The following is a 23,771-nucleotide window of genomic DNA, read 5'->3' on the forward strand; positions in this document are numbered from 1 at the left end:
ATCCTAAATTTCTGAGGACTACTAGTAAGAAATCAGTTCCATTTGGGTTCTTTGATCAACTCAAAGAACTCCACAGGACTCTCAGAACTGCCAGAGAGGCAAATATCAAAATCATCACTGCTGGGCAGAAACACACAAGCTTCTCATAAGGATAACAAAATGCAACTTTCACATTCCAAGAGAGTATTACAATCAAGGGGGAAAACCCCAGTTCTCATTTTATTTCTGTTTTTCACTTGCATTTCTTACAGCAGGCTTTGGGGAATTTATGACTTACATGGCTGAACTTTGTGACACAAGTGAAACAAGGAACAAGAGTGCTAAAGCAGCTACTCCTTGCATTTCTCCTGTTTCGAATACAAGCTCATTTAGAATTTTAATTATCTAAGCACTGCCCTGCAAATATGGATGAGTGAAAGAACTCAGCTGAATTTATCAAATCCTGCCTGCACTATCCAAGAAAGAGACTGAAGCAATACCCACAGGAATGAGTGGCAACTCAAGAAAGCAGTAAAGTAATTAATTTTCATAATTACAGGGAATAACACATGAAATGATACAAGAGCAAATGAAATGACACAAGAGAAAATGCAATAAACTCAAGCAAGCTGTTATCAAGATGTAACCTTTATCTGCAACACTTCTGAGAGGAACAATAAAACACTTCACATGTAAGCTGCAGCATTTCAAGCACACTGAAATAGCACAAACACAGCAGTAGTCAAACAAATGATCTTAAGATCTGAGCAAACACATCTGATGTTCAAATTTAGAAGAATTTCCTCATGGCCTGGGCATACACACCTGTTCCTGGGAACAATCTCTCCCTCACTAGTTTTATCTGGATTCTGAGGCCTTTATCAGAGTAATACATATGGAAATACAACCAACTTCCAGTTGCAGATAAGGGACAGTTACTCATTTGTTTGTAAAGAGAACAACTGCTGGTATCTCCTAACACATGGCCATGCAAAGGCCTGCTTTAGTCAAACAAGCTACCAGCACAACACAGATTTAACTGGGAAAATCTAAGTGACCTTAAAGCACAGGGAGATGTTGTTAAAATACCAAAGGGCAGAAAACTGTGACTCTGCAGTTTTCAAAAGTTTAAAATAAAAGGTTAAACACAACACTATATTCCTGAAGTCTATCAGCTTTTTAGGGAGATGTCTAAAATTGGTATTTAAATGTAGGAATGTACACAAAGAAAAGTAAAGGGAGAGAAAAATGAGGGAGGAAACATTTAAAACTCATCTTTTGCTTTCACAAGCACTAGGAACATACCACCACTGCCCCTAAATTTCAGTTTTCAGAGCAATTTGTATGAAAAGAATTAACACTTAAACCTTGAGCAGTGAGAATCACATCCTATTTTAGGCTTACATGGCACAAAAGAACTGCTTTAAAATACTTTCCAATTAGAAGCTGAAAAGCTTCAGTTTCCATTTAATTTTTTCCTGTGCAGGACCAGGACCTGGACTCAATGATCCTGACAGGTCTCTCCCAACTCAGCATATTCTAAGATCCTCTGATCCTTTTATCCAATTTTCTTTAGTTGTACAAGTGTGAAACTAATCATGCACTGAGAATGGGAAATTTGTATCATACAAGGTATACAACACTGCCACAATTCTGTCTTTTTATTTCACATACTGGAGGAGTCTGCAACAATAGTGTAGAGCTTAAGATTAAAAAAAATTGAAAGTCTTTAGAATTTATGGCATTGTAGCAAAAAACAATTAAAGTGGAAATATTAAAAATCACTAGAAAAATAAAGCAGAGACTTAAACTTATGCAAATCAGGAATTTTTGAGTTTCCTCAAACTCAAATTGTGCACAAGCACAATTAAGCTGATTTCTGCAAATTCTCATGAAATTGCAAGCTATTCTCTAATTTTCCTGCTGTGTTCCTTGGGGTTTCAAGAGAATTTTATTTAAGGTGATGACACTGATCTTACAAAAACATGCTGCAGTACCTCCTGTCAGCAGACATCAAAACTTACATGTCCAAGGAAATATTCTTCCCCTCATATGAAATTTATAAGCAGATCATTTTCAACTTAAATGTGAGGAGGGTTTTTTTGTGCAAGGTTTTTCTTTTAAATCTCTCTCTACTATCAAGATTCTTCCTCACAGAAATTAATAGTGGTGCTATTTCCTCTCTGATAGCTACACTGAGAACACTCCAGTGTAGCAAATTTCTTCCCAGGTCCTGACAATTCACAGTTTTGGGTAAACCTGAGAGAAATGGCCCTACAAACTAAGCTAGTGTTAATTCTTTTTTATTTTATTTTTTAATTCCACAGAAATCCTATAAAAGCTTAAAGGAGAAAAGTTTCTCTATGTGACTGCAGAACACTGAACATTAAGCAGCAAGAAATGGAGTAACTAGAATAACTCTCAGAGCAAAAAGAGGTGAAAACTCACTTCTCTTCTTCGTGCTGTTCTTGTTTTGAAGCCCATCCTGTGCCATCCTTAGGCACAATGTTCACATTGGGGTCGTTGCCTTTGTTCTCTGCTTTCAGGCTGGGCAGATTAGCTGGGGGAGGCATCCTCCTGGAAATAGCAACTTTTCCAAGACTCTGCAATCCATGGCGTGCAGCAACTGGGTGCCAGAACAGAAAGTGCAAGTTAACAACTCTGTTTAGGAAGAGCTACACAAAAATGGTTTGTAAGAAAGTCAGAAAAATTTAGGAGTGTTAAGAATTAAAAATTTTAAATGCTTGAAAATTTATTATTTAAAGAAGGGAGTTGAAAACACATGGTTTGGGAAGACCTGAGTACTTTATGAGCAGTGAGTTATTATTCCAGAAATTAAAAAGGATATATGGCCCCACCTTTATACACAACATTCAGTGACACAAAGCTAAAAAAGCCAATTACAACATGATAATGTCAAGCATTATTCTCTTGCTCCCCTGGAGTTTAATGTACATTGATGAGTCCAGGAATACCCCTATGGGTCTGGCCCATTTCTTTATTGCTGCAAATTTCAGCTGGCTGCTGCTGCCCTTGCAAAAACATTCCTACAAACTGTATTTACTCCAGACCACAAGTACAAAGCTAATGCACCCCACAGGACATTCAACCTACCAAGTACCCAACTCAGGCAACAAGCCAAGTTACTGCCCTGGGTAAAAAACAATATTGTGGCAACCTTCAACAAGCTTGGGCACACTTTTTCTCTTTCACAAACAATTTAGGCAACTTTGTCAAGTTCAAAGCCTTCAGAACATCATTTCCCCCTGGTTCTCCATTCAATGACTCATGAAAAGCAGGCTCACAGTCATCTTATTCAAGATATCAGTGTAAGTTTTATTCAGTGTTTGTCAAAAAATCAAAAGTCTCTGAGCTGTAAGTGAGCACTGCCTTTTCCTTAATTAAACACTTCCAGCATGGCAAATGTAAATGCAGTAAAATGCACAGCTGGGGAATGGCACATCTTTATTTACCCACATTCTACTTCCTACTAGGCTGCAAATGCTGTCTCTCTGAACTGACACTCCTGCTTACAGCTAAGCAGAAGCTCTAATGAATGCTGCCTTCCCCAATCCCTCCACTTCACTGCTGCACCAAGCAGTTATGAAAAACCATGCTGTGGTGAAGTGCTCATATACTCTGCACTCCTAATTAGCACTGCAGTAATGATGAAACTGCAAGAATGCAACTCTCAAGAGAGCTTACTCACCTGTGGTTTTCTGAGTTTCCAGTGACTTTCCCTTGTAGGTATTAAACAGACTGAGTGTTGCATACTTTGTTTTTCCATCCTTTGCTTTTGTACTCTGGCCTGACTTTTCCGACATTTCGCTGGAAACTCATCGAGTCCGGTACCTTCCGTGCGCTCCTCAAAATCTGCCTGTGGAGAAAAACAACAAAAAGTGAAACAACCTGAACCAAAATCAGCCTGTGGAGAACAACAACAAAAAGTGAAACAACCTGAAGCAAAATCTGCCTGTGGAGAACAACAACACAGAAGTGAAACAACCTGAACCAAAATCTGCCTGGGGAGAACAACAACAACACAAAAGTGAAACAATCTGGACCAAAATCTGCCTGTGGAGAACAACAACAACACAAAAGTGAAACAACCTGGACCAAAATCTGCCTGTGGAGAACAACAGCACAAAAGTGAAACAACCTGAACCAAAATCTGCCTGTGGAGAACAACAGCACAAAAGTGAAACAACCTGAACCAAAATCTGTCTGTGGAGAACAACAACAAAAAGGGAAACAACCTGAACCAAAATCTGCCTGTGGAGAACAACAAAAGTGAAACAACCTGAACCAAAATCTGCCTGTGGAGAACAACAACAAAAAGGGAAACAACCTGAACCAAAATCTGCCTGTGGAGAAAAACAACACAAAAGTGAAACAACCTGAACCAAAATCTGCCTGTGTAGAAAAACAACACAAAAGTGAAACAACCTGAACCAAAATCTGCCTGCGGAGAACAACAACACAAAAGGGAAACAACCTGAACCAAAATCTGCCTGTGGACAAAAAACAACAAAAAGGGAAACAACCTGGACCAAAATCTGCCTGTGGACAAAAAACAACAAAAAGGGAAACAACCTGGACCAAAATCTGCCTGTGGAGAAAAACACCTCAAAAGTGAAACAACATGGACCAAAATCTGCCCTGGAGAACAACAACACAAAAGTGAAACAACCTGAACCAAAATCTGCCCTGGAGAACAACAACACAAAAGTGAAACAACCTGAACCAAAATCTGCCTGCGGAGAAAAACGACACAAACGTGAAACAACCTGAACCAAAATCTGCCTGTGGAGAACAACACAAAAGTGAAACAACCTGAACCAAAATCTGCCTGTGGAGAACAACAACGCAAAAGTGAAACAACCTGAACCAAAATCTGCCTGTGGAGAACAACAACAAAAAGGGAAACAACCTGAACCAAAATCTGCCTGTGGAGAAAAACAACACAAAAGTGGAACAACCTGAACCAAAATCTGCCTGTGGAGAAAAATAACACAAAAGTGAAACAACCTGAACCAAAATCTGCCTGTGGAGAAAAATAACACAAAAGTGAAACAACCTCAACAGGAGCCAAGATTGAAGTCAGAGTTCACAGGGCAGAAGTGGACAGCATATTTAACACCATTAGCACTGTTTCATTTAAGAATTCTGCAAGATGCCAAGGAATGCATTAACTCCAGAAACCTTATCCTTATGTAACATCAGGAATTTTAAAGTATTTCTATCTCTTCAATATAAATGTCACAAAATCAGGAGGGTCAGCACTTAATTAACATCAAACACTGGTTTGATGTTAAATTTGATAAAATGGTAAATACCATGCATGATTTCACTAGAAAATGAATAATAAAAAGCCAATCCCAAAGCCCACAAAGACACAGAATTTCTACCAGCAGCTCCTTCCCCACTGGGGAAGCTCAGTGACCTCACCCACTCCCAAAGCCAAGTACTGAGACAATTAACAGTTACTGCAGTACAGTATTTCTGGAATCTGCTTCTTTTTTCTCCAATTAAAACCATCACGAACACAGCAGCCAGAGACACTAAATACACAGAGTAAGGATTTTTTGTTTGTCAAAACCAGAACACAGTCTGCTCAGAGGAGGAGAGTGAGAATTCCTTAAACCAAGAGCTACACTATTCTTTCTGCAGCAGTAAATTACAGGGCTCTTGGAGCAGGTCATTCCTCTCCTCCCTCCTTCCCCCAGAATAACAGGCCTGGAGAGAAAGAACCCAGTAATTAACTGTGATCCTTCTCTAGAAGTTCTTGGAAGGAACTTGCAGAGCTGCTGCTCATCACCAGGCAGGAACACAAGTGAGCATTCCCTCAAACAGAACATTATTATACACCTTGATTTCTCTTCACAGACAAAAATCCTGCCACCCTCTTTACAACAACAATTTTTCATCTGTTTCTATATGAATTCCAGAGGAGTTATATATGCCCAAAGACTTGTGTTTCAATCTAAAAGCAGGCAGCAAGAAGCAAGACATCCTGCTCAAACCTTTCAGTGATCAAACTCCCATGTCAAACCCAGATCCTCAAAGGGAATGGGATTCCCATGCAAGGTGCTCATGGATTAAGAGTTTGCAAGGACAAGCAATCTAAAGAACAAAGCACCTACTTGGTCATGACAGACATTCAGCAATGTCCAATACCATGGAAATTTAATTTATATAGGTATGATAACATTTCCATCCTCCTCTGCCTTCTACCTCAATTTCCAAGCCATGATTGAAAAGAAATGAAGATGGCAAATAACCTTGGGATGGCTCAGCTTCAGCACAACTTGGGCCAGAAGCTGTTCTATTACAATCCACGCAGACTGCTGCAAAGGGGACAATCTCCAGCCTTGTATGGGGCCAAGAAAATATTCTCCCCTCAGAAAAAGACAGCAACTCCCAGATTCTTCTTCCAGATTAGTCAGCACTTAGCTATTTCAACAGCAACTGTTACACCAACAGTTATTTTATGTGTCATCCAAAAATACAAAATGCAGGATGGGAGCAGGGTGAAACAGGGCTGGGAATCAGAGGTCTGGATGAGCTGTTTGCACCTGAAAGAACGTGTGAGCACAGTGATTGCAGTTACAGGATCACCTGAAAGCTGGTTTGCCACCCTGTGCTCCTGGCAGTTACTGCCCAGCACCTTCTGTGGCGCTCCAGGATAACTGTGGTGGATTTTCTACCATAAATACAAGGCTGGGAACAGAGAGGAACAGAGCAGTGGAAGGGACAGAGCCTGCCAGGCCCTTTCACAGAACTCCTTCTGCTAAACTGAATCTCCTTCCAGAAGAAAGGGCCAAGGCAGAGCCTCATGTGTGAGTGATGCAGAGCCAGCCTGCTAAACGAGTCTGCCTGGATTCAGCTCTGCAGACAGGCTGGAAGCAGCAGTCTGGCCAGGAATAACAGCGATGGGCAAAGCCTGACATGCTGGATTGCAACTAACCACTGGGGCAGCCTCAAGAGTGAAAGGTTGTCTGATAACTCCAAAGATAAGCTAAGATAAGGTAATTCATCTTTCAGACTGGGTGGGTTTTTTCCTGTAAAGATATTTGAGTGTTGAGCTTTGGCTCCCAGTGGAACCTTGCAGTGTAGCTTGTTTTTTTGGATAGATGAGGGACAGCCTAGCAGCCAAGTCTGTGGCTGGAATCTAGATTTTGTATTTATGATCAAGAGTCCACCACAATCATCCTGGAGCATCACAGAAGGTTCTGGGCAGTAATTGCCCAGTGCAGAGGGTGGCAAACCAGCTTTCAGGTGAGCCTGTAACTGTATCAAGTCATAAACCACAATCACTGTGCTCACATGTTCTTTCAAGTGCAAACAGCTCATCCAGAACTTTAATTTTTGGCCCAAGACTCATCCCAGCCAAGGAGCTTGTAACAAGAAGTGGTTTCATAATGGTGAATAATCTAAAAACTGGCAAACAAAATAAATAAATTTAAAAAAGACAACTTGGGTCATTTTTTACCCCCAAAATTGTTAACAGCAGCAAAGACTCAACAGAAACAGACAAAGCAAGCAAAAAGCAGTTTGAGGGTGGTTTAAGATAATCTTCTGTCATATTCTTCCAAAGCCTGCACCTCTGGTAGAGATGAAATTTGGAAAATCTTCATCATAATAACACTTTTTTACAGAGCAATACAGATTTCATACTTGGGCAGACCTTCACTGTAACAACTGCTCTTTCTAGGACGTTTGACAGCTCCAAGAACGGGGCACTGAACACATTCCCTGAATATCCCTTTTTATGTTTAATTTAGAAAAATTTGTCTGCTCATTACAACTGAGCTCTAAGCCTTTTATACCATTAAAATTCATACTGTTTGATAAGTTTTTTCCCCAACTTGTATTACACAGGAAAATAAACTGTTTTACAATCATTAAAGCTGCACATTCCTCAGTAATCTGACTTGCACAAAACAAATAATTTCAATTCAGCAGCTCAATATACTCAATAATTTACAATATATATATATATATATTTAAGTATATTTAGACCTGATACTGGTTGCCAAAGAAGATATTCTTACAAAATTAAGACTTTAGAATCCAAACTTCAGCTGTGTGTGCCACATTCCTATACCTGAGCACTGGAAGCAGAACACCCGAGGTGTTTCAACACAGGACACACCAAGCCCTTTCCTCCCTCCCCAGGTGATTCCCAATTTGCCCAATATTTCCATATTTTGTTATTATTACTCAAACCCTCACAGTGAAGTGCTGCTGTGCACCAGGTTTAGGCTGTGAGCAGCCCTGAGAACACACACAAGGTGTCAGGAGCACTTCCCAAGCTAAGGAAGCACAGGAACAGCACAAGCCACAATGGCACTTGGCAGGGTTCAAGAAATTTCAGCAAGTCAGCTGTTCATTGTGAATGATTACAGTTACTATTATGCACAGCTACAGAGAGCACAGTGCTCCCAAAATTCTGCAGCAAACCTGCTCTGCAATGTTATTAAATCACTTCACTGTGCCCTGAAGATTTCAGGGTAAAAATTATTACTCTAATTTCTGTAGCAGGCTATTTTTTCAGACTCCAACTGTTTTAAATCCTCAAGGAACTCAGAAACTTTTGTACAGAAAATAGCACACAAAGGGGCTGCCACAAATTCTAAATATCCTGGTCTCTGTTAAGGAACATTTACCTGTGTCCTCTTAGACATTTAGGTCTGGTAAAGAACAAACTGAATGCAGTGGGTTCCAGACTACAAAAACATGTTTTTAATAGTAAAACCCCACACATATCCCACTAAATTCCTAGCTCTCCTGATCATTTTAGAATTCACCTCTATGACTTGTTTAGAATTTAATGATACAATTTGTTACTCCTGCAAACTTTGGATAATGTTCCATTAGGGGCAAGTGCAGCCTTGAAAAGGTGTCACCTCTGCTTCAAAAAAAAGTTTTACTTAAACAAGGTAAAAATATTCCATATTTTGAGGTCACTTTTGAGGACTGAGCAGCAAGAAGCATAAAACATTTAACAGCTTGACTCCTAAATTCTTGTCAGACCAGATGACAAACCGTATTTTATACACTGCATATTTAAACCCTTAGACAAAAAAGGTCTGGTTTTTAGTGCAACATGTCAAGAGACTTCTTCAGCAGTATTCCAGTTAGATTTAATACAGTCCTTTCATCTCAACCCCCAGCCCACACCTCTTCAGCCTACAAGCTCAATCAGAACAGCTAACCTGGACAGGAGTTTCACAAAATTTAAAGCATTAAAAATACTGCAATAATTCTCACAATTCCTATTCAACACAGCAAGGATCTCTAGTCCCTGTCACCTCTACTCCAAGGGCTGAGTTTTGGCCACATTTGGAGAAAGATGCACTGGAATGATTGAAGGCAAAGAGAACCATGCAGGACTCAAACCAGCTGGAGATCTGAACTCTCAGTGCCTCAAACCCATCTGTGAAGTGGGAAACATCACCAAAAACACTACATGAAAGTTTATTCATAACTGGGACACATTAGCACCTCTCTCAAAACAGAAACCAATCCAGAAAGAGTTTCCATACACTATTTTAAGCACACTAAAAGTAGTGAAAGACTAAAACCCATCTTATACAAATCTGTTATTTGTATCCAGCCATAACTTCACTTTTCTAAGAATAGCTTTGTTTCTGGGACACTGAACAATGTGGCTCTGGTAAATCCTGGAACCAAATACAACTACTAAAAAAAATATTAAAAATTATATATAAATATATAAAATATGCATATTTATACATATATTTTAAATAAATATTAAATATATATATGTATACATATATTTATACATATATATGTATACATATATTAATACACATATATATGTATACATATATTTATACACATATATATGTATACATATATTTATACATATATATGTATACATATATTTATACATATATATGTATACATATATTTATACACATATATATGTATATATATTTATACATATATATGTATACATATATTTATACACATATATGTGTATACATATATTTATACATATATATGTATACATATATTTATACATATATATGTATACATATATTTATACACATATATATGTATACATATATTTATACACATATATATGTATATATATATTTATACACATATATATGTATATATATATTTATACACATATATATGTATATATATATTTATACACATATATATGTATATATATATTTATACACATATATATGTATATATATATTTATACACATATATATGTATAAATATATATATTTATTATTTATTTAAAATATATGTATAAATATGCATATTTTATATATTTATATATAATTTTAAATTATTTTTTTAGTAGTTGTATTTGGTTATATATATAAAAAATTAAACATTTATGGCAACCACATATGCCACTGGTTTTAGAGGCAGATGCTACCAAATCAAATTCAAAAAAACAATTTCACTGCACATAAAAATGTGGCATTAAAAATTTTAGACAAGGTTTTCATTTCAACTCTAAGTCTGGCATATTTAGATTCTAGAACTGAAGAAACTGCCCACTACTGTAAAATCTAAGCATAGTCTCCAGCTAGATATGAATTTTTGAAAAACAACTGTGTGATCTTCAGAAAAGAGACCAATTTTAATCAATTACAGAAAGAGAATGCCAATTTAAAACAAAGAAACACAGGATACTGGAGTCAAAGCACTTGGAACCCAAGAAAGCCTTTTTTTTGTGCTTTTTGTAACCCAGTCTCATGGAATCCTATTATTTTAAAAGGACACTCCAAAATACTGTGCAATTATTGAGTACATGGGGTTTGGAAGTGGTTTTGAAGAGGGAAGGTTGCACACAGATAAAAAAGGGAATTACAATTAAATATTCCTTTGACATGGATGTTTATCAACAATCTCTTCTTGATGGCTTTGTATTTTCACCCCTGGAGCCACCATTTTTAGCCCAATTTTTGTTTACAAAAACATAACAACAAAACAAATACACAAAAGCTCTGGCCATTTATCCCACTATTAAGAAATTTTAATAACTGCAGCACTGTCAGCTTAATATGACACAAAAACAAGCTTGGAGAACCTCTGGTAACACTCGGGCAGCAAAGAAATCTCTGTCAAATTTAAGTATCTAATAAAGCCTCTGAAATCAGGATTTCCCTTTCCTTCAAGAGCCACTTGCAGCAAAGTTCATTATCAAGAAGGCTGAAAATTGCTGAAAATAGGCTGAAAATTGCAGGAAAACTTTGGGAATTCCAAGCTTTTCCTTCATGTATCCCCATCAAGGCTCTATGACCTCCAAGAGGAGAAACTCCTCAAATTTTTGAAGAGTTCTTGGGTAGATCTCAGTACAGTTCATTCTATACAAGTTTCATTTCTTTAGAAAGTCTCACTCTCCCATCTCTAGATTTCGGGCTCACTGGTTTCCAGCACAGCTTGAAAGAGGGCACAAAGCACTGATTGCATGGACTCTGTGAAATCCATGGAGATTGGCAGCTAAGAAGGACAAAAAAACTCTTTATAATAAGAGTTTTATTATATTTTATTTTTATTATATTATTATTATATTTATAATAACCATCTCCATGTACCCATCACTTCCTTGGGAAAGATGTAGGATGGACACAATCTACAGAGCAGTTAACAGCCACCAAATGGAAAAAAACCCAAAATTAGTTTGGCTCTTCAGAACCAAGACACTTCATCCTGAGACTAGCTAGTTCAATTATTCCTCAAATTGCTCCTCTTTAAAGCCTAAGAAAGTCTTTCCAAAACTGCACCAAAGCTGAGTCTGTGAGGTGGGAAACACACCATGACACAAGACAGCCATTTTAGGGCATTATCCTGTAAAAATGGAATTTGGGGATGCCAGAAATGGGCATCCACAAATATGTCAGCATCAGTTTTAACAGACATGCAACAGCAATCTAAATAGAGCTAAGCTAAGCAATGAAAAGCAACCCAAATTAGCCACCCACAAAAAAATCTCTGCTCAGAAAGTACTTCAAAGCATGTGTTACTTTGAACCAGCAATCTACAGAGCAAGCAAATCTGCTGCCTTAGAAAGGCTGCAAGGCACCTTGTGGAACCCATTTTTTGGGAGAAATTAACTAAATCCTGGCTTTCCAACAGGAAAACCAGCAACAAACCACAACAGCTCAGGGAATTTTTGTTGGGAGCATTTTAAGGCTAACATGGCACCAAACAAACTTTTAGGATGATTACTGCAGAAAAAAAAAATTATGTCAGTTCTATTAATTTTTTTTTTCTTGAGCACAAAAGAAAAAATAATTAAAAACCTCACAGATCCAAGTACAGCAAACCTTAAATTTGTCTCTAACCATAGATTTAAATATCTGCTTAACTGTATGTGCATGAATATTTCAATGCAACCATATTCCTGTGGAACAGCCCTGACAAAAGCAGCTTGATCAGCAGGCTCAATGAGAATCAGCATGACTTAAATGTGTCCACATAACAAGGGATTAAAAAGCCACAGACAGGTTAAACTCACACTGCCAATAAAGCTGTCAAAAATGCACTCAATACTTTCACCCAGCTGCTTTCTTTCAGCTAAGATCATTTCTGGTGTTTCTAGTGCTTAGGAAATCTTCTCCTTTTTAGGTGAGCTCAGGTAAGTGAGAGATTCTGGTCCCACTCCCTCCCCTCACAGGCAGAAATGATGCCAATGCAGCTATTTAGGAACTCTGGATGGAAATAAAGCAGTTTTTATTTCATTCACTGGATTTTTTTGCATGTTTATAGTCAGAACAACAAATAAAGTTGTTCAGTATCCTCACAAATACTATTTAAATATTACCTACAACAATGCAGTTATCCAGGAATTCAATGCTTTCAATGTTTGTCTCTTTCTTCCATGTTTCACACCAATAGCCCAAGTTTGGTCTCAAGCTTTCTACTAAGTGAAGCTGTTCATCAACACACCCCTTACACTGACTTCTGCCTTTTACAAGGAGCTAAGGAGACAATTTAGAGATGCACTCAAGTATAAATACAGCTATTCTTAAAATAAAATGCTGAAATTAGGAAGCTCCTCCCTAAAAATTTCATTCACTTCTCAACTACTGCACATGCAGAAGACAGAATATCCCTGTCTGCTGTAGCTTTATAATGAAATATTGGTATTTCTATTGCAATGATAACTTTACAATTAAAACAAAAATTGATTTCAAATAAGATTGATTTTCAAAGTGGAGTATCAAACAAGGTCAATTTAAGAAATTGCCTTCAGCCAATTTTGTGTCTGGTAATTCTTTGAATTTCCAGAGGTTAGATAATGAAAAATGGTACAAGAATCACCAGAGAGTTTTAACAAAAGTTTTTTTGGTATTCTGGACTAAAGGCCCAACATCTGCCACCTCAAGCAGCAGCACTTTTAAGCAAGTAAGACTCCTACAGAAAATACTACTCTGGTGGTCAGGTACCTTGAAGAAGTGAAACACATGATGTCCAAACTCAGTCTTAAGGCTCAAATCCTTAGCCAAAAAAAAAAATTGATGACTGGTTTAAAAGATCTAGATAGAATTGATTTTAATTAGGTTTGTGAGTTCAGAAAATTTACTTTGCTTTGGTTGTTATTTTCAAACTTCTTTGCAACGAGGAACAGTGCTAACTTTTTTTTTTTTTTTCTTTAGGCTAACAGACTGATGGAATTTGCATACAATCAAATAATAAAGAGAAGGGATTTAAAGGTTGAAGTGGTGAACCTGACTGCACAAAGTCATGAGCATCAGAATGTGCCTGGATGTGCCAAATGCAGCCTGGGCTCAGCATTCCCCTCTGCTGGGATGGTCCAGACTGCTCCTGGCAGAGGCACAGCAGCTCAACACTGCAGCACAGTCTGTCTGTCTGTCTGTCTGTCTGTGCACAGGTCTGTAAGGCTGCTCACTGCTGATGGAGGTGATGTGGGATTGTGTTTAATCAAACAGCTCTCCACATGTTCTGCTTGCAGATTCCAAGAGTAACAAACATCTCACTTGTCCAGCTCTTCTCAGGGCAATTCCCAGTCTGGGCTGAGGCACAGCGAGGCAGCAATGCAAAACAAACCTGATTGCTCACTGGCACATGGATAAAAAGCTGTCAGATGTCAAAAAGCCTCCTCAACTGTAGGATGGGAAGAGCACAGTGGAATATGGTGAGCAGGTAAATACAAGCACAGTACTGCAGGTGTCCAGTTCATTTTCCCATTTGTTCTACACAAACCAGAGCAGTGCAGAGAAACCCAACAGCACAAGCAGAGCCCGAGTCCAAATGAGGAGTCAACCACCAATACCTGGACTAGAAACACTCCTTCAACAGCAGCCCTTTGTAAATTATCCCACTTCCTCTGCCAGAAAGGATTTTTCAAGACATTCCAGTAAAGAGTGTCCCACCTAGGGCAGAACCAAGCTGGACAAGGCAATGCACCAACCCAACACAGCTACAATTGAGACATTTCAAACATGTTCCAACCAAAAATCTATTATTTTCTGAGAACCTAACATCCCAGATTTCTCTGCAGGTCACTTTTAGAGCAGGTTATTTTATTTCTTCTTAGCCTGACAATGTCTTTACAAGTCTTTTCTGATTTCTTTGACATCAAACATTTAAGCAAATTTTTTGCAAGACAGATTTTTGATTTTCCAGTTTCATGCAGCTGGTTAAGAAACTTTCATAAATTGTAAATTTTCAATTGAGGCAGGAGTTTTGAAGTTCTGGAAGAAAGCCAGGGCCAGAAAAAAACCCCAAACAGTTTCTATAGAATTAAAGAGAGCATCATAATGATAAGAGTTCTCATTATTTCTGGGAACAGAACAATGCAAGTGCTTTTGCCCAATTAGCTTTTCAACTTGCAGATGCCAAATGAGACTTATTTTTAAGATTTGCAAAACCATTTATTAAAGAAATTTCCATGATTTGGAAGAATGAGAAAACTTCAAAGCTCACCAAACTGAATTGCTGCCTATTTTTGAGCACAAGATAAGGGAATAAATGAAGGGAAATTCTTGCAGAAAGAAGCTGTGTACCTGCTATCAAAGTGCAGGATTCAAACAGCAGCCTGGGAGGCAATATCTTCTGTGAATACAGAACACAAGCATGACCTGTCTTTCCTGTCAGAAAGATTTTAAACTGAAAAAAAATTACAACTATTCACCAAGCTTCTTCATAGCTCATTTAGATTTAGATTTCAGTTTATCCAGACCCCAGCAGCTCTCTGTAAAGGCATCTGTTAATGGTTAGGATCACAAACAATCCCATAAAAAATTACAAACACACTCAGCACACTGGCACAAGCACCACTTTGTCTCTTGCTCAACTGAAGTCTGGAAAGGCAAAAACATCAGCAAATCCTTCTCCCCACACACCAAGTGACACGGGGAGCATCTTCCTTGGTGGCATCCTGAGCAGTGGCTGCTGTGTCAGGCTGGGAAAAGGGGGACAAAAGACAAACCCAGAGGGGCTCCAGCAGCAGCCTCAGCGCTCTGAGGTGAGCTGGGTGTGCTCCTCTGCAGCTGCTGCCTGGGGGAAATCACCAGAGGAAGAGCTGAGCTGAGCAGGATCCCCTCCTGAAGCTGCTCCCAGTGATCAACTGGTGCAAAACACCTCCTTTGAGGAAGCTGATGAAAGAAAATCCATAAATACAGGAAAAAGGACCAGATTCCCAAGAGATGAGCAGAAGCTGCAGCCATTTACAGCCAATGCCCATCCTTCCACTGTTTCATTTTTCCCTTACACTTTAACACTTACTGTAAAAACCTCTTTATTGCCAACCCTCACTGAGCTGGTGAGCTGGAACATTGCAACCCTTCCCACCCACCCCATGGAAACCTGGGCAGTGGACAGAGAGCAGGACAGATCAGGAGAAAAAAGTTCAATCATTCCTTTGCTGGGAATAACTCTCTTGCAAAACTTCCATTTCCTACTCATTTACCACAATTTCCAGCCCCATGAAATAATTCATGTTTTTTCACAGAGGAAGTGAGACCTTTTGTCAGTGTTCTTCCCCAGGAACAACAACATTGAGCAGATTCCTCATCATGCTTTTCTGTATCTTTAAAGTATCCCTGACCTCAACTGCAAATAAGTAAAAAATTTTTATACTCGTTTTTCCAAAGCCCCTATTCATAAATTAATGTTTAAATAAGGAATAATTACATGTAAAGGGTTTTATTTTGGAAATCTGTTATTAGTTGCTTTGAAAATAATGTTCAGGCAAGCTCCTCTGTTCATGAGCTCCTACAGAATATTCTGAGAGTGCACAAGAACCACTCTAGGGCTACATCCTTAAGGATTTCCCCTCATGAGCTCCTACAGAATATTCTGAGAGTGCACAAGAACCACTCCAGGGTTACATCCTTAAGGATTTCCCCTCTTCTTTAGAACACACGTGCCAAAATTATTCCCCTCTTTGCCAGCTTTTCCCCCCAATTCTTTTCTGTTCATCTTCTCAAGGTATTTTTGTTGTGAAGGGTCCAACCTGAAGATGAAAGCACTCAACAAGAAGAACCTACAGAAAAACAACCAGTTTTGAACTCTTGTACAACCTCAGCATTATATAAAAAAGTTTAAAACAGTTACTCTAATCACTTATGTAATGACTTAAGCTACTTGTCACATTTAAAACTTCTCACCTTGTCCAGATTCTTTGCTGCCCATTACTCCTATTATTCCTAACCTGACCCATGTACATCAAAAAAAAAAAAAAAAAAAAAAAAAAACAAAAAACAAACACATTTTCTTGTCTGTATTAAAGAGATGTTACAGCACATTTTGAAGGTTTTTAAGATACTCCCACTGTGATAGTGAGAGCCAGGGCTGCCAAATGCTCCAGCTTGTAACACACTGTCAGCAGCAGTACAAAAACCTCCCTTGCAATGCAAATAAAGGTGGTAGAATTTTGTTCCTCGGTGTGGTCCAGCTTGGAGAGAGCTGACAGGCACTCACAGGCTCTCTACCTGCTGCCCATTATCCTCTGGAGCTCTGGCTGCATGCCTCTGCCTGTGACTCACCCAGTTCTTGGAACAGACACATCCCCTTGCTCACTGAGGAATGCTCAGCATGGAGGAGATGCAGCTGCCAACAGCACACTGACAACAGCTCTGGACAGCAGCAGCTCATTACAGTAAGGGCAGGCTCCAGATCTCTGCTTCAGACTGGGTTTGACCACAAAAAAAAAGGGGGAAAAAAGATGAGGAGCTAAATTGAAAAAGCCTTATCAGCACAGGCAGCTTTGTGCATGTGTCTCTCAGCACCACAGAATCCATTTTCCATGGAAGTTAACTTGCATCTGCCAAATGGCTGCAGAGCAGCTTCAACATCTTCACTTGCTCTTGCTTCTGTTTGTTCTGTTCAGAAAAAAACCCAACCCACACATCCCTTGACACTTTGCTTTCAAGATGCAGTAAACAATTCAGGCTCAAGACATTATTAAAAAACTTAGCAAGGAACTTTTTGTTATCCAGAGCTCTGTGTGTCCCACCAAGCTCTGTCCATGCTGGTGGCTTCATCCCTGGCATGAAAAACAGCTCTTAACCAAGGTGACTCCAGCAAAGCAACCACTCAGAAATGCCACAAGCTAAAGGCAAGCTTTTCCTGCTAAAATGCATCTTTCTTATTTGCATTGTCAGGGAAAAATGTTCTTGTTCCTTTTCACTAGAGCACTTCTGCTGTGCACAGCCTGTCCTAAACATGACTACAAAACAAGCCCTGTAAATCATTATTTATTTCTTTTTTAAAAGGAAAGCATCAATTCATTGATGTTAAGACTGAGGTCCTTCAGTGAGTTTGAAACAGAAGTCCTAAAGCAGTATCAGGTCTTTAACTGAGAGGAAATTATTGCCATCTCAAACAAAAAGCAAATGTTGCTGCACTTCCACCTTAGCTGAAGGCACAAATCATTTTAAGTGCATCTTAAATCATCACTGCTGCAAACATTCCTTAAAATTTTAACTGTAGATTGAAACTGCAAGTTAAAATGTACAAACAATAAAATCTAGCAACAGTCACTTGCTTACAAAATACAAATTTTAAATCAAGTGATGTATTTTGTAGTGATTTATTTGATTTCATGAGGACAGCCTGAGAAGGGCTGCACACAAAGTTTGGTTTGCTAACTTCAGCAAGCAGTGCAGCAAAAAAGAGCAGCCTAATCATTGCCAAACTACAATTTACAGCCCAACTAGGTAAAACCCCAGTGAGGCTGCCATTTCACTTGGGAATCAGCTGGACACTGATTCAATTGGTATTGAAGAGAGCCCCTCTTCACTCAGTCACCCAGTTCTTCAGGCATCACTGCTGCAGCTGAACACAAAGTGCAGCCATTCCTGTCCCTGATGCTGGAAATGCAGCCCACATTATTTTCAAATAAACATCACTTAAAACTTCTCACCATCGTGCTGCAGACCGAAGACATGTAAGGCTGATTCTGCACTCTAATTTGCCTGTTAATCAAGGCAGTGGCAGATAATTTAAACCAGGAACAATGGGAATGTTAAACAGTTTCTCCCTCCAGTGTGTGTTTGCGATGTGTAACAGACGAGCTCGTTAGCACCGACTTAGAATGTTATGTAATGGCTGAGGTATTTGTAATAAAAACAGTCTATTTCTGTTAGCCTGCTCTTCAGAGACAGAAAAGCTGTCTTCATCTGATTTTTATTAGGACTTCATCTTCCTCTGCTCTTGATGCATTTTTTAAGACTCCTGTGCACTCCATTTTCATTTCACCAACGCTCAGTGTTATTTTCTTTTCTTACACGAATTTCAGCTTTTATTTTCACACTGCTTTCAGCTATGAGCTTTCAGCTATGAGCTTCCAGTGGGTTTAGCAAAACCCAAACCCAAAAAAACAATGAGAGCACACGAAGCTGAGCAAAGGAAAAATTTCCTACAGAGGATGAACTGGTTCTACCAGTAAAACACCACCAGCAGTGCTGGCATTACAAGCCCAGCATCCATCCTCAGCCAGTGGGAAGGTGCTGGACTTTTTCCCCTCAAACCCTCCACCACTGCAGGAGCCTCTGAAGAGAAGAGTTTTTCCTACACAAGGATTTCCTCCTCTGCAAGAGCACACTGGGCAAGGCTTGAACTCTTGGGTGAGATTTTGATCTCCTCATTTCATCCACAGCACCCCTTATATGGTATTTATCCTACCCTCTCTCTCCACTCTCACATCCCTGCCATTCCTTAGGCTGGAAATCAGCCTGGAGCAAAGCAATTCCCAGTCCTGCAGGACACCTGGCTGAAATGGGCTCCCCACAGAGCAGAATCCTGCTCTGGCTTCCATTCTTTCTCTTCATTGCCACCCAGAATTCATCCAGACAGCCCCAAACCCACAGGGAGCTCCCCGTGGAATTGCATCATCCCTCCCTTGCTCACTTTGGGAAGGTGCATCCCATAAATCCCCAGCACTGGTGCAGGAGTTAAAGCTGGAGTTAAAAGTTAGAACTGGAGACTGATGCAACATTCTGCTCTACAAAAAAAAAAAAAAAAACAAACAACCCAGGGCTTCCATTATGGAAAGTCTAAATGAGAGCAAAGATATTATAAATTGCTACTAAACTGCCAAGACACAGAATATTTATATTAGCAAGAGTCACAGAAGCAACTGTATATTGAGTTATACATATTTCATGGCCTATTATCTACAAAAGCCAAGAAATTCATACAGGCAAATCCACCCAGCAAGGCAGAGCTTGAGGTGGCAGACAGAGCCTCAATCCTCTAAGAGAGAACCCAGCTCTCACTTCACTTTTAAGAGTCACCTCTCAAGCCCACATCACCAAATCACCTTTCCACTTAACATTCATCCAACTCCCAAAACTTTGAGATTCTTTATTCCCAACCAAATGGCTGCAGAGTTGCACCAAAACACCACAAAATTAACGCAGAAGCAAAATTCTCTAGACTATAGAATTAAAAAAAAAAAAAAAAAAATCTGACAGGCACACAGAGCCCCTGGCAGTCAGTATTTAAGGTCAATCCTTTTGTTTCTCATACATGGACAAATGAGATCATGTCCTGTTTCCTGCCCCTTCAGAAGCAGTTTCGTGTCTGAGCAGAGCTCTTGAGGATGAGACACCAAGCAGGCCAGGTGCCTCACTGCACAAGGAATAAAAACTATTAAAAATCACAGCCTCGTTCCTTCTGTTGGAAATGTTGCTGGAATATACCTATTTAACCCCAATAATCAGGGCAACAAGGAGAAAAATACTTGAAAATACTGACTTCAAGACATTCCACCGAATAATATATTTACAGAACCCACGTGAAACACAAAAAGGAACAAAAACCATGGTGCTCCATTCGGGGCTCAGCACCACGCTCTGGTGCACGTCCCCTTTATCAGGAAGAGGGCCCAAACTATTACCTTTTAGCCTGAAAATGATCTTTTACCCTGAAAATCTTCAATCCCTGCATCCCTGGATGATGCCCACTGCAGAGCAGCTGCCTGAATTTCAGCCGTGTCATCTCAGCACGCTCCCCCATCCTCTGAGCGCTCCCCATGAGCGCACCCCGACCCCGGGAGCACAAACAATGCCTTCCTTCACTCACCCCGCACCAAACCCCCCCCAGAGCCGCCTTTTACCGTAGGCGAGGAGTCAAGAGAGGCCGGGATGCGGATCCCAAGTTGGAAAAGCGAGGCGCTGTGCCTCTACAGCCGCAGGACAGGGCTGCGCTCCCCCCGCGCTCCTGCAGAGGAATCACAGCGCGCAGTGAGCGCCAACGCGCGCAGGGCTCGGCGCCTTCCCGGGAACCCCTGAGAGAGAGAGGGAGGCGGAGAGGAAGGAGGGAAGGAGCAGACCGAGCGCTGCTGAAAAAAGGAGAAAAGCGGAGGGCAAAAAGGAGAGCGGGAGAAGGAAGAAGCAGCGCTCCCGGCACGGCCGCCTCTCCCGCCGGCCCCGGGCGCGGCCCGGGCTGTGCCCGGCGGGGCGCGGCCGGCCCCGAGCGCCAATGCGGGGCGGCCCGGCGAACCCCGGCCCGGCCGCCCGCCCCGCTCCGCTCCGCCCGGCGGCGGTGCCGGCCCGGGGCGCCCCTCACCCGCCGGCCGCGGGCCCGCCCGGGCGGAAGCCGCCCCCGCCCGGGGCCATGCGGCGCAGGCCGCCCGCCCGCTCCTGCCGGCGCCGTGCACGCCACGCGAGCCCGCGCTCCGCCGCGGGGAAGCGGAGGAGCCCCGCCGCTTACCGGGCGCGCTGGGCGGCGCTCGGCTGCCCGCGGGTCCCGGTGCCGGCGGGGCCGCTGCTTCTCCCGGCGCCGCCGCCTCGGCCGCTCGCACACAGGGGCCAAGATGGCGGGCGGCCAAGCCGGGCGCCAACGACGTCTGACGTCACCGCGCACAGCGCGAGCCGCCGGGACCGCCCCCGCGTCGCCGGTCACGTGACGGCGCCGTGCCGCAGTCGCGCGGGCTCCCGGGGACAGGAGCGCCCCCTGGCGGCGCCGGCGGAGGGCGGGGCCGAGCGGAACCGGCCCCAGCCCCAGCCCGGTCCTGTCCCGGTTCTATCTCAATCCTGTCCTGCTTCTATCCTGGTCCTGTCCCGGTCCTTTCCCGGTTCTATCTCAGTCCTGTCCTGCTTCTATCCCGGTCCTGTCCCGGTCCTGTCCCGGTTCTATCTCAGTCCTGTCCTGCTTCTATCTCAATCCTGTCCTGTTTCTATCTCAGTCCTGTCCCGGTCCTGTCCAGTCCTGTCCCGGTTCTATTTCAATCCTGTCCTGGTTCTATCCCGGTCCTGTCCGGTTCTGTCTCAATCCTGTCCTGGTTCTATCCCGGTTCTGTCCCGGTCCTGTCCCGGTTCTGTCTCAATCCTGTCCTGTTTCTATCTCGGTCCTGTCCTGGTCCTGTCCCGGTTCTGTCTCAATACTGTCCTGTTTCTATCCCGGTCCTGTCCCGGTTCTATCTCAATCCTATCCTGGTTCTATCCTGGTCCTGTCTCAATCCTATCCTGGTTCTATCCCGGTCCTGTCCGGTTCTGTCTCAATCCTGTCCTGGTTCTATCCCGGTTCTGTCCCAGTCCTGTCCCGGTTCTGTCTCAATCCTGTCCTGTTTCTATCCCGGTCCTGTCCCGGTTCTATCTCAATTCTGTCCTGTTTCTATCCCGGTCCTGTCCCGCTTCTATCCCGGTTCTATCTCAATCCTGTCCTCTTCCTATCCTGGTTCCTATCTCTGTTCCCATCCCAGCCCCAGCCCGGTTCTGTCCCGGTTCTATCTCAATCCTGTCCTGTTTCTATCCCGGTCCTGTCCCGGTTCTGTCCCAGTGCTATCTCAATCCTGTCCTGGTTCTATCCTGGTCCTGTCCTGGTTCTATCCCGGTTCTATCTCAGTCCTGTCCTGTTTCTATCCCAGTTCTCTCTCAGTCCTATCCCGGTTCTATCTCGGGTCCATCCCGGTTTTATCGTGGTTCTATCGCAGCCTAATCCCGGTTGTATCCCAGTCCTGTCCCGGTTCTATCCTGGTTCCCATCTTGTCCTATCCCGGTCCTGTCCCAGTCTTGTCCCAACCCCATCCTGGCCCCATTCTGGTCCTATCCCGGTTCTATCCCAGTCCTGTCCCGGTTCTATCCCAGCCCCATCCCAGCCCTATCCTGGTCCTATTCTGGCCTCATCCTGGTTTCCATCTCGGCCCTATCCTGGTCCCATCCCAGCCCCATCCCAGCCCCATCCCAGTTCCCATCCCAGTACTATATTTGTTCCCATCTGGTCCCATCCCAATCCCATCCTGGTCCCATGCTGGTTCCCATCTTGGCCCTATCCCGACCCCATTCCAGTCCTATCCTGGTTCCCATCCCGTTCCCATCCCATCCCCTTCCCGATCCCCATCCTGGCCCCTTCCCGGTTCCCATCCCTGTTCCCATCCTGGTTCCTATTCCAGCCCCATCCCTGTTCCCATCCTGGCCCCGTGCCAGTTCCCATCTTGGCCCTGTCCCGGCCCTTTCCCAGTCCCATCCCACTTTCCATCCCTGTTCTCATCCCAGTCCTATCCCTGTTCTCATCCCAGCTCCACCTTGCTTCCCATCCTGGTCCCCATCCCAGGAATTCAGGGTTCCCTATAATCCTAAGGCTGCTGGGGCAATGTCAGGGATCCCTGCTTGGCTTTGTTGCTGTATGTATAATTAATTACTGTATATCAATATATGAACATATAGAACATTTCTCATGTACCTTATTTGTTGATATTTCTATCTACACAATGGATAGATTAGGGCAGGACTCTCCTCTCTGTCACAGCTTGGGATCCACCTCACACCCCCTGATAATGAACCATCAATAAATCCATCAGCAAAGAGCAGATCTGTGAGGTTTATTTGTGGCTCCCTCCTTCACGTCCCAAAAGTTACCAGACACAGAACAGCTCTCTTCAGACAGTTCATGTTTCATGAAACCTCAAGGTGGTGTGGGTCCTGCCCAAATTTCAGGGAGCAGGAAATTTCATTTCTCCAAAGGCTGGCCTCATGCTCAGAATGGTTCAGGTGAGCTCTCTGTGTCACCTTTGGTGCAATGTCAGAAGGAACATTGTCACTATAGGGTGTGACACAGTGCAGAGCACCAAGACTCCATGAGAAGGGTGCATAAGAGAGATTTATTACAGCAACATGTTGCCTTTGTGGTTTTTCAAGATATTTGCATTTACTGAACAGACACATTCACTGCCCATTGGCCATAAGAAAGAAACAAAGTTCTCAGCAGGTGAGCAAGGAGCCAGGTCACTCTGTGTGAGCCAGCTCGAGTCCGTATCTTTGAACTTTCCCTCTTCCATCACGTTGTCATGGGAACAGCCTTGTTGTCTTCCTCGAGACAATTAC

The 23,771-nt window shown here is 42.1% G+C and overlaps 1 protein-coding gene across 12 annotated transcripts in view; it reads right to left on the reverse strand.

Moving 5' to 3' along the window:
- PRRC2C (proline rich coiled-coil 2C) overlaps positions 1-21,239 on the reverse strand; it is a 68,268-nt gene extending 47,029 nt beyond the window's left edge. For 11 of the 12 annotated variants that reach the window (XM_058030614.1, XM_058030619.1, XM_058030624.1 and 8 more), the window contains exons 1-3: positions 21,160-21,239; positions 3,689-3,856; positions 2,428-2,605 (exon numbers count right to left, since the gene is read on the reverse strand). In XM_058030614.1, coding sequence (XP_057886597.1) covers positions 2,428-2,605; positions 3,689-3,803 — 293 coding nt within the window. In that variant the 5' untranslated portion in view covers positions 3,804-3,856; positions 21,160-21,239. Of the gene's footprint in view, positions 1-2,427; positions 2,606-3,688; positions 3,857-20,563; positions 20,771-21,159 lie in introns of those variants that run through there. The other variant, XM_058030613.1, reaches the window with a different exon arrangement.
- Between the last annotated feature and the right edge of the window lie 2,532 nt (positions 21,240-23,771).

Source organism: Melospiza georgiana, chromosome 9 (assembly GCF_028018845.1).
Source record: "Melospiza georgiana isolate bMelGeo1 chromosome 9, bMelGeo1.pri, whole genome shotgun sequence".
Classification (NCBI taxonomy): domain Eukaryota; kingdom Metazoa; phylum Chordata; class Aves; order Passeriformes; family Passerellidae; genus Melospiza; species Melospiza georgiana.